Genomic DNA, 11,868 nt, shown 5'->3' with positions numbered 1-11,868 from the left:
ATATCTTGTGGTGTAACCTTAATTAATTTATTTTATGGAATCATTTTGTTGTAATCTATAATAATTATGTTTATTTCGAATAAAAAAGTTTCATTTTATCATTGTATTTTTTTCTTGGAAGTTAAAAATAGTTGGTTCTCACCATAGACTGAAAATTAATCACATACTAATATTTTTGTTTATAAAACATAGAAAACAACAAAAATTACATGAAAGAGTGTGTAAAATTGTATAGTTTGTTAGTCTGATTTAAATCGGTTACATAGTCTATTTAAAATCAGTTGATTAAGATACAAATTATAAATATCATATAATAATCACACACTAATATTTTTTGTTATAAGATATAAAAAAACAAGAATGTATATGAAATAGCATTTAAAATTGTATCATTAGTTAGTCTCATCTAAATCAGTTGTAGAGTCTACTTAAAATCAGTTACAAACTATAAATATCAGATAATATTAATTAAGATTTAAAAAATAGCTTATAAATTTTTGAACTAAAACAAAATCTAATTTGTTTAAATTTGTTGTGAAAATGTGACACCCCTTAAACTTAATCATAATATTTTACTTTTTACATTAGGATCCTTGTACTTAAAATTACATGAGCTTCAACATTCTACATTAAGAAATTCCAAAAAAGTTTGTTTTTATTATATTTGACATTGGTATTACACGAGTGGTACATTTCATATTGGATTCGGGTCCGGATCCTTTTACAACAGACAGGCCCATTTGACTATAATATGGGCCTTCAATGTTGTCAATTTTTATGTATATATAACTAAATATAATTGGACAAAAAAAGTTGGCCTCAAACCCAATTCACCTTAGATGGGCCTGAACATTCACCAGCCACTCACAACACTACATCTGTTCTTTTGCAAATTCTTCTTGCACCGTATCAATTTAAACCTGCATCCAATTTTTCAGTGAAATGTTGAAAATATTCCTACAAAATTGTGAAATGAGCTTAAATTAAAGGAGGATGTGGGTAAAAAAATACTTTTGAAACTCCTTTTTTGGAATATATTTCCGGATTTGAATTTCTGGAACACATTTCTGAATTCCAGAAGTTCCATAATACATTTTCAGATTTTGTGTTTCGGATTTTCTTTTTCAAAATGTATTTTTTGCATTTTGAGTTTACTTTTATAGAATGAGATTTTGATTTTTGAATTATGGATTTTCAAATCCGGAATAGAACATAATTTTGAAAGATGATAGTGTGCATGTTGAAATTGATATGGTTCCTAAAGAATTTGCCCTGTTCTTTTCTTTCTACCACTTATAAAAATCAGTCCACACCTTTGTGTTAGAAAGGTTGATCTTAAATGTAAAATCTTCATTCCAGATTAACCTTTCTACAGAAATGGGACAACCCTTTTAAATTTCAGATTAGATAGTTCTGAATGTGAAACCATCATTCTGAATTAACTTTTCCATAATGAAAGAAGGCATAGAGTGTTTTTCATAGAATACAGAAACAAAAGACCTATAGATATATTGATGAACTCAGATTTGTAGATGAAAATACTATAATTATGTTACCTAAGTTTGGATTTGATGGCTTGCAAGGTTGAAGAAGGCACCTCTCATGTGCCTAAGTTGAGCATAGGTTCCTTGTTCCATGACCTTTCCCTCAGACACATAAGCAATTGAATCAAGCTCTTTGATAGTGTTAAGCCTATGTGCCACAACAATGGTGGTTCTTCCTACCATAGTCCTATCAAGTGCTTCTTGCACAACTTGTTCTGATTGCACATCAAGGGCACTTGTTGCCTCATCTAGAAGTAGTATCTTTGGGTTGCGAATTATGGCCCTTGCAATTGCTATTCTCTGCTTTTGCCCTCCTGATAGCTGCACTCCCCTTTCTCCACATTCAGTTTCATATCCACTTTTCAGTGATCTGCATTATACCAAAATGGAAAGTTCACTTCTTTATACTCTTAATTAGTCTTTCAACTCTACATGCTCAAAATTCAAATTCTACTACATTAACTGTAATTTCAGGCAACCTTGTCTAAATCATATCAGACATGTGGATGTGTTTGAGTATATAGCTTAATTCAACATTTAGAGTTTACTCATGGACTAGGCCCAAAAGCTAGTTAAAATGACTTTAAAAGAGTTTAGCAAATGGTTGTAAGTTATCTCTATAAACCTATTTAAGGTTTTTCAAATGCCCTCTTATTAATTTGTGATCTTTACTTGTAAACATGCTTAAAATAGTAAGTATTCTGGTACTGTCAATATAGTCTCACGTCGCTGTGTCGATGTCTGAGAGATAGCATTGTTAGGGTCAATCACTGCATCCGAGGTATTGCCGCTTTGGAGGTCGGTGCTCCATCACAGTTTTGTCCTTAAAAGGTACCTCGGTGGATTGGAGGAAGAAGAAGTATATAAACTGCCATTTGCCTCGACTCCTGCACGAGGGACTATATTGACGGTACCATGTAGCAACTTTGTCAAATTTTATTGGTTAACAGTGTTTAAGTTGTGAACAAAACCTACAACTACAACCCCAAGCTCTAATACAACAACAGTTCTTTTTAAACACAGCTAGCAAGAAACCAACTACAGTTCTTGATTTCAAAATCCCTTAATGCATGAAAGCTTCTTATCAGAAGAAATGTCATGAATGAGAACATGCCTAGTTTTCGAGTAGATTTTTTAGTTGATTAATTGTTCACAAATGAATATGACAGTTTATGGTTAAAACAAGTGAGCATATAGTATAGATGTAGAGAGAAAACTTACGATATGAACTCATGAGCATTTGCAGCTCTTGCAGCCTCAACTACTTCATTCTCAGTTGCATCTTGCTTCCCAAACAAAATGTTTTCACGTATGCTGCCAGAATATATCACAGGTTCTTGGCTCACTAGTGCAGTGTGCTGCCTGTACCAGTGAATGTCTAATTCCCTTATGTCTACATTATCCACTTTAACTAAACCTCTCTCAACATCATAGAATCTTTGAACTAAGGCAATCACTGTTGATTTTCCACATCCACTCTTTCCAACCAGCCCAACACTTGTTCCTGGCTTCACCTCCAAGCAAAACTTTCGCAAAATTGGTGTCCCTGCCCTGCTTGGATAAGAAAAATCAACATTCTTCAACTCTATCTTTCCACTCATCTTTTCCAACTTAATGCCACTAGTGTTATCCCCAGCCTAAAAAAAACACCACTTCATTAGTAAAAGTTATGACATATGCAAGTGTGAAGATAAGATTACTCAAAAATAAAAATGTAGTATCATTAGTTTGCCTCATTTTTTATGAGTAAATGATTGTTGGAAATGAGTTCAGTTTTCATACACTGACATAAATATCTTTGAGCAATCAACTAACTTATGATGTTGTGTGATGCATGAATAACATGTATAGGGCTAACATACCTTGGGAATTAGTGATTTTCTGTCAAGAATTTCAAACACAGATGCCACTGCTGTTGAACTCTTGGCAAGGTCAGAAGTCATGCTTCCAGCATCAGCTATGACCTTGCCAGTGCTCACCAACACAAAAAATGTTTTGAAGACATCCCCAGCTGATATTTCTCTCTTTTCCACCAAAGTACCACCATACCAGAAATCCAAAGCCCATGACATGAACGTTAGGCACTGAGCAGAACCCATTCCTATGCCAGCTAGCCAAGACTTCTTCCTTGCCTCCTTCCTTGGCTCTTCTTGTGCCTCATCAAATAACCGTAGAACTTTTGTAATGCTCCCAAAAGAAGTCACAATTCTGTGATTGTAAACTGCCTCCACTGCAATTTGTGTACTTTGATTCTGTGCCTTAACAAATTTTGTGGAGAGTGTGGAGAGCAACACTTTTCTTGTATAAAAGCAAAGAATTGTGAGTGGCTGCACTGCTATCATAACAAGAGCTAGCTTCCAAGCCACGGCAAGCCCTATGATCATTGCAACGGTGACAGCAGAAGTGGTTTGAACTAGTAAAGAGAGTCTATCTGCCACAAGGGACTTCACCATGGAAGCCTCATTGCTCAACCTTGAGCATAATGCTCCACTGGAGTTTTGTTCCTCATCAAACCAAGCAGTTTCAAAGGTTAAGATGTTCTCCAGCATGCGCAGTCTTATTCTTTTGGTTAACTTGGCTCCCATAAAAGCAAAATTGTAGTGTTGCAAGAGATTGAGAGTGATAGAGGCAAGGGAAAGGGAACAGAAAATCAAAGAATAAGTCCTGATTCTATGCATCATTTCTAGATGGCTTTTGGCAAAAAAGGCAGAAATCATACCCCCTATGGTTAAAGCATATAGGGGTTGAACTGAGCCAAAGGCTATGGCTGAGAGGGTTCCAATTAGACCTTGTTTCCATTCAGGAGCATTCAGAGAAAGAAGTCTTGTGAAAGATGGTGGAGGGTGAGAAACTGGAGATGGGGTGGCTTCATCAGGCAATGGTGACTTTGGAAATATGGCAGGACTTGACCTTGCTGAGCTTGGTCTACCTGCACTGCTTCTTGCTGCTGAAACAGCACCTAGTTCTGAATTTTGATCTTGGTCATCCATGCTCAATTGTGTCTGTAACTTAGCCAGGTTTGCATAGTGGCCATTTGGTCTGTTGATGAGTTCCTTGTGTGTGCCAGTTTCAATGATGCGGCCACCACTAACAACTGCTATGAGGTCTGCATTTCGAATAGTTGATAGTTTGTGTGCAACAACCTGATAAAGTTCAGTTGGTGTTATACAAAGGAGGTGCAAATAAACTTAGTCCAATATTGATCACTATTTCATTGTGATAATGATACTAACAAATATTTTTGTTCATTTATTTGTTTGATGATTGCACTTACCAATGTAGTTCTCCCCATGGAGGCCTGATCGAGGGCATTCTGAACTAGAGATTCTGATTCTGAGTCAAGAGCACTAGTTGCTTCATCAAGTAGGAGAATAACAGGATTCTTTATGATGGCTCTTGCAATGGCTATTCTCTGCTTTTGTCCTCCTGAAAGAAGTGCCCCTCTTTCTCCAATCTACTTTACAATTTATCAGGTTAGTACTAGTTGCATTTTTCTAATGATATATAGAATCAAACTTTTATATGTAGCTTAAGCATCTATGGTGGTGCTAAAGTTATAAACTAGAGCTTCTATCCTTCATAGCAAGCTTCTAATAATCACAATATTTATTCTCCTCCAAACACACATGCATATTAGTTCTGACAAATAAAGAGATAACCCTTTTTTGTAAATATAGGAGAAGAAAATAAAAAATAAATTAACATCGTCCAGTTCAATTTTCAAGCATGTTCATACAAATTAATTTTAACTTAGAGATTAAGTGTTTACTGATAAATTCAACCAAACAGAAAATTGTATTGGAAATTTGAGTGTGTGAAATAGATTGATTTTAATTGATTGAGAAGCTGAATGTTTACTTTCTTCTTTTCCCTTTTTGTATGTACTTACTTAATAAAGTTTGTGTTAGAAATCTCACATCGACTAAATATTATGGCATTTCCTTAAGTGGATGCAAACCTCGTTTCATAAACCGATTTTATGGAGTTGACTTAGGTTTAAACTACTTAGTTTGTTCTAACAAAGTTCATTGAAAGAGGTCATAAGTGTTATTTGAATCAATTGACTCACCTTAGTTTCATAACCTTTAGGAAGTTGCCTTATGAAGTTGTGAGCATTGGCTGCTGAGGCTGCTGCAACTATTTCATCCATGGTAGCATCTGTCTTCCCAAACATAATATTCTCCTTTATGGAAGTTCCAAACAATGCATGTTCTTGACTCACAAGCCCCATTTTCCCTCTAATCCATTTCAACTGAAGGCTTTTTATGTCTACACCATCAACCCTCACAACACCTTCATCTGCATCATAAAATCTCTGCATCAATGCTATTGCTGTGGACTTGCCACTTCCACTTGCACCAACTAGAGCAACAGTTTTCCCTGCTTCCACTTGCAGATTGAAATTACTAAGCACAACCATATCAGGACGAGAAGGGTATGTGAATTTCACTTGCTCAAACTCTAGCTTCCCACTGATGCAATCTAACACAAGCCCTTTTGTGTCTTCTCCATCAATCAATGGTATTCGATCAATCATGTCAAATATTCTTGAAGCAGCAACAGATGCTTCTGTGAAGTACTTCAAATCAGGAAGCACCACTCCAAGAGATCTACATGTTTACATGCATTCCAAGAATTAGCAAAGAAGACCACTATGAAAAATAGATCTTTAAAGAACTATATGAAAAGATTTTCTTGGTTGTATATGATTGAAAATTGTTAAGGTAGAACCAATAAATTGAAGTTTACACTCTTCTAAAAAGTGAGAATGATGGTGGTAATATCTTTAATTATTTAATTTTTTTATATAAAACTTTCATGTTCAGCATCACTATATAGAAATAGGTGTGACACGAGGACTTCTTAGGAGATCACCCATTCTAGTACTACTTAATCTTTAACCTTTAATAAGGACTTTTTAGGAGTTCACCCATCTTAGTACTATTTTATTCTTAATTATTTAATTGATTTTGAATAGTTTTTTTTTTATTGAAAGAAATTCAAACACTCTTACTACCACATTTTGTTTATTTATCTTCTCAAGAGATCCATATGTTGGGGAGAACAAAAAAATACCAATAAAAAAATTCAAAATTGATGGTCTTAATCAAAATTTAAAAATGTTAGAAGCAAGGAAAGATTTACTAGAACTTTATTAAAATTTAACAGCTTACTAAGTAACTAATATTACAAACACTTTATTCAATAAATATACTTCCTACTATAGTGATCTTGTCTGATTTTTTTTCCTTGTTTATTAATTAGAAGCTGCTAAGCTTTAATAATATCAAATATTTTGCTAATATATGTGACACTTTATATCATTCTTTTTCATTTCACTACAAGAAAATAATTGAGTAGAAACCAAAAATAATTAATTAGTATATTAATTAAATTAGAGATCATTCTAGACATTAAAAAAAATATTTTTAAATTAATTTTATTATTAATAAATAATTTTTAAATTAGTATCTAATTAGCTATAAGAGTTTTGGTACCAAATTTAGAAGGCATTGATGAAACATGAGAGAGATAATTAATTGAACAAATGTATAAATTAATCAAACACTTTTCCTTATCTATTACAGACAAGATTCTTTCATAGCAGAAGAAAATATTGTAACAGTTGAACTGCAATTCAATTATTAGTAATATCTTTGAAATCTAGTAAAAATCACTTTGGTATATGGAGTTCACAATATGGAAGGATAAACATATAAATTCTTTCAACAGTGACTTAATAATACTGTTACTAAAACTGGTCCCATGCTTTCTATGTATACAGGTCTTGCTTTTTGGTCTAATGCTTTAAGAGGTCACTCTCAAATTAAATATCATAGTAAAATATTTGGTGCATTATTAGTAAAGATAAAGACACCAACACTTTTTCTGAACATGTTTGATTCCAATCTTATCATACAAAAAGGTTAGTTATATAGAATTAAACTAATAATATTGTTTTTCATTCCCTTCTCCTAAAGAAAACTATGATAATAATGTTTGGCCATGACAAGTTGGCTACTATAGATCATGTAAGATTTATAAATGTATTCTTCACTTTAGATTAATTGAACTTTCTGGCCTATCCCAATTTTTAATTGATTCTCAAGATCCATCGATCTGCTACTTTAATATACTTTGCATCAGCCACAAAAAATGTAATGAAATTTCATGCATGATTCAAACATATGATTGGAGATGAATAAACCTTGAATTTAGTTACTGGTTGTGTACTCATCATGGGTTAAACCTTTTATGCTGATCTTAGTGGATTCATGTATCAGATTTTTTATGCTAATCTTTGTCATGTCTTTTGTTAAGATTAAGCTTTTATTCACATAAAAAAGTTCATTTACTTACTAAAAAATACCTTGAATCTAGTATCAAAAATAAGAATCTATCAAAAAGTTTATAGAGTGCAGAAATCATCCAAACAAGTATTACCTTGTACAGTAGCATGGATTAAGCTACAGGACTTGTTGAATTAGATTGGAAACTAAAATTGGGTTGATGTTATTGTCCTGGTAACATTTCAAACATTTTAAAATTTTGGATGCAGCTAATTCAATTAATCTTATTATGGGTAATGTTTGAATCGCATTAGTTAGCGAGATTTCGAAACACAAGAATAATTGTTTATTTGAAGGTGGAGTGATTGATCATACTAAATTTTTCTCCAGGAGAAGGTTTGGTGTCGGATCTCTTCAAAAATATCGTCAGTGTGTTTCTCGTTCTCTGACTGGTGTCTAGAACCCTTGATATGTATTCATTGAATTTAATATCACTATAAGGATTAATCCTAGACCTTTCTATTTTGTCTTTAGTTGGTAATGTTGGAGTAGATAGTAGGAGACTTCATTTTGGTTATTAATGTGTACGTGGAAATGTACTATTTCACCTCTCTTACTCTGTATCAGGGTTGAAGTGAGTCTGTTTAATTTAATTGTTTCTCGGTGATAAAAAAATAAGATTGGAAACTAAAGTTAAATGGAAAAGGAAAAGAGAGATACATAAGTTACTTACAGTCCACACATTATGAAGGAAATGCCTGATGCATAGATCCTTCCACCACTTTCACCTTTGTACATAACCAAACGGCTTCCATACCAAGCAATGAAAGCCCATATTGCAAAAGAGAGACCTGTGCTTCCTACTGCAAGACCCTTTGCTATGCCTTGCTTGATTCCAAGACTTGAAGTTCTGCACAATATGTCTGAATATCTCCCACTGATTCTCTTCTCTGCAGTGAATGAATACACTGTTTTGATGGAGCTAAGTGCCTGTTCCACAATGCTGTTTGCTTTGCCATATTCTTCCACAGAGGACTTTGACAGATAGATGAGATACTTTCCATAAATCATGCCAGGGATAATCAGCAAAACCAGCGTTGGAAATGCTACTAAGGCCAACCTCCATGAGAAGTATGTGGCAAATGCAACCCCAGATATGAATGATGATGAGTGCATCAAAAATAGTGGCACCTGAGACACCAAAAACCAAAGGAGATATTTGATGAAAAGATCATAATATTTACAACATATATGTTGATTGTTAAGTCACATTTTCTTTATAAACAATAAAAAAATATAATAAATGTGTTCCATTCAGAGATGTTGAATCCTCCTATAAAGTAAAAGAGACATAAACCTTAAGAAAATATCAAGAGTCTATCATATCACAATTAGTTAAAAAACGGCTTAAAATTTAAAGACGAATCCGATCATCCTATCAACAACTACTAAGTGGCATACTACTAAGTGGCATAGAGTGCATAAAATTGCAAAGATTTTCTTGGTACATAGCAATTGATGTTGCCTGAGAAAGGTGTTTAAATGGTGTAAATTACAAAGGTGAAAGGGAAGTTTAAAGGAAAAATTAGGAGAAGAAAAAGACCTTTTCACTTAGAACTTCTTGGATGAGAGAAGTATCTTTTGATATGCTATTAATGATTTCAGAAGTGGTGGCTTCTTGGGAATCAAAAAACCCTACTTCTTGTCTTAGTACAGCTTCCAAGTACTTGTAACGAATTCTCAGAACCTGCCTCTCACTTGTTTTGCTCCAGCAATACCCTTCTGCAATTAAGCATCAATTATTGATTGATAAATTCTCTCAAGTATTGCTTTTTCAGAACTATATTCATCCATAAATGGTTTGCTTCTTTTTCTAGATCAAATCTTTGAGAAAATTCTACTTGATATATATATATATAAATGTTTAGTGGGTTGGTGTAGTTCCAACTTCTGAAAGTCTACTTTTTAGGGTTTCATAAATAATGACCAAACATGTCTGCCAAATTAAACATGTGAAAATTTAGGTTGCCTCGAAACTTGGTGCACTGTTGAGTAATGCCTAGTAAATTGGTTATTAGAGTGTCCTCAAAAAGTAAAGCAAGTATGTGAAAGAAGGTTTGAATTTGGATTACCCATGAAGGCTACAACCATCACTGCTAATCCCAAGTAGACAAAATATAAGCTGCACTGTAAATGACAATCAAAAACAAAATGAAAAAGAGAAGAATATTAGTGTGTAAAAAAATGAGTTTAAGCTTAACACAACCTTATAAAACCGATTTATAGATGATCCAACAAACAATTGTTATAATAGACTCAAAATGACTTATACTTTAATAAGAAGTGAACTTTAAGTCTAACTCAATCTCATAAAACCCGTTTATAAGATAAGGTTTGCATCTACTTATATACTATGAAATATTCTAAACTTTAGTTAATGTCGGATCTCCAACATGGAACAAGAGTTTAATGGATGAGTCAACGTTAACTTACCTTTTCAACCTCAGCCATGTAAGTATTGGTACTTTGTTGGTTCTTACTGTAACCTAAGCTGTTCATGATACGGCTTGCAAACAGCAGCAAAATATTTGTGGACATGCCATCTCCAATTGCTCCCAAAGCACCCATTAGCATGAGCACAACATCAATCCAATCAGCATATCTCAAAATGCTGGTAATGGAAGCTCTCTCTTTTCTTCTCATCTCTACCTTTTGTGTCTCACTCTCTTGGAGAACCCTTTGATCCCTTCATCTGTGTGAAAACCTTGTCAGGTTCTCAAATATGAGAAAACAGAAAAGAGAGTGAGTGAGAAGGAGAGAGAGGTGAAATTGTGTTGTGGGGGTCACAATGAGATGGTTTTGGTTTCAAAAGGCTACTTATATAAGTGTGAGGAGTGAAGTGTGAACACAAACAACTCCATGTGCATCTCTCTGTCAAGACCTGAAAGAGTGAGAGGCATATTCCATTGGAAGCACACAATGAAGATCATGATCATAGGCTTTTTGTGTGTAGTTGTGGGGTTGTTAAAGATGATTATGTGCTTCTCGATTCATTTGTTTGTTTGTTTTTGAATTCTTTAATCATTAAAATCCAATGAGGTATGAGATTGTCACAATTGTTTTGTCAAGTTTTGGAGAAAGATGAAATGACATACCAACATTTGTGCTCACTTTGCCCATTGTCTGTTCATTGCAATTTGCCACCTTTTTGTATTTTATAAATGGTCACTTCAGCTTCTAAAGTCCCTTCCCGTGAATACAGCTTAATATTTAATACATTACTGGCCTTTTGTACTAATATAATCTATCAAATGCCATATTAATTTGTTAATGAATCATCATTATTTAATACTAAGTTACACCTATATAATATATATATATATATATATATATATATATATATATAAAAGTTTAACTATAATATAATTATGTGATATCGATTAGAGATAAGATTAATTCATAGTATATAAATTAGTGCAAATACATTAATTTTTCGTTTTGTGAGAATGAATTAGACTTAAACTCATTTCATAAATTTTAACAAGATTTGATGGGTTTATTGTCACTACAAGAAAATCATGAAATATAAACCAATTTTTAGAGACCAAAATTTGCAATAATAACTAAATCAGATATCATTTTAAAAACTAAAAAAAAATGGTTTCTAAATTAGTTTCTGTTAAATAGTTTCTAAATTGGTATCTAATTAGAAACCAATGTTTTTGTTACCAAATTTAGAAACTAAATAATTGGTAGTTAAAACCTTGGTTGTTAATTTAGAAACTATTTAACAATAATAGAAACCAATTTTTTTTTAAGTTTCTAAAATGGTCTCTAATTTAATTATTATTGCAACTAATTATTTTGGTCTCTAAATATTGATTTTTATTTCATGATTTTCTTGTAGTGTGTATCAAATCATCCATGAATATCTAATCTCAAATACTAAATTACATGCATCAACATGAGAGTGTGTTGAATATACAATTTCAATTAAAAAAAATTAATTTACAGTATATAAGTATATATATAAA

The 11,868-nt window shown here is 32.9% G+C and overlaps 1 protein-coding gene across 2 annotated transcripts; it reads right to left on the bottom strand.

Moving 5' to 3' along the window:
- Positions 1-637: 637 nt before the first annotated feature.
- Positions 638-10,845, bottom strand: LOC137838127 (putative ABC transporter B family member 8). 2 transcript variants are annotated; one of them, XM_068647364.2, is made up of 10 exons: positions 10,328-10,845; positions 9,967-10,021; positions 9,438-9,616; positions 8,568-9,025; positions 5,614-6,154; positions 4,819-4,998; positions 3,407-4,687; positions 2,766-3,181; positions 1,557-1,914; positions 638-920 (listed from the first exon to the last, which is right to left on the bottom strand). In XM_068647364.2, the coding sequence occupies exons 1-9, from the start codon at positions 10,535-10,537 to the stop codon at positions 1,557-1,559; spliced, it is 3,678 nt and encodes a 1,225-aa protein (XP_068503465.2). In that variant the 5' UTR covers positions 10,538-10,845; the 3' UTR covers positions 638-920. The 2 variants fall into 2 exon arrangements, with proteins under 2 accessions (XP_068503465.2, XP_068503464.2); XM_068647363.2 differs by having other exon boundaries at positions 638-957; positions 10,328-10,843.
- Positions 10,846-11,868: the final 1,023 nt, after the last annotated feature.

This window comes from Phaseolus vulgaris, chromosome 4, assembly GCF_051622355.1.
Source record: "Phaseolus vulgaris cultivar YP4 chromosome 4, ASM5162235v1, whole genome shotgun sequence".
Classification (NCBI taxonomy): domain Eukaryota; kingdom Viridiplantae; phylum Streptophyta; class Magnoliopsida; order Fabales; family Fabaceae; genus Phaseolus; species Phaseolus vulgaris.
The sequence above is the reverse complement of the archived record's forward strand: the minus strand, read 5'-3'. Positions and strand labels throughout refer to the sequence as shown.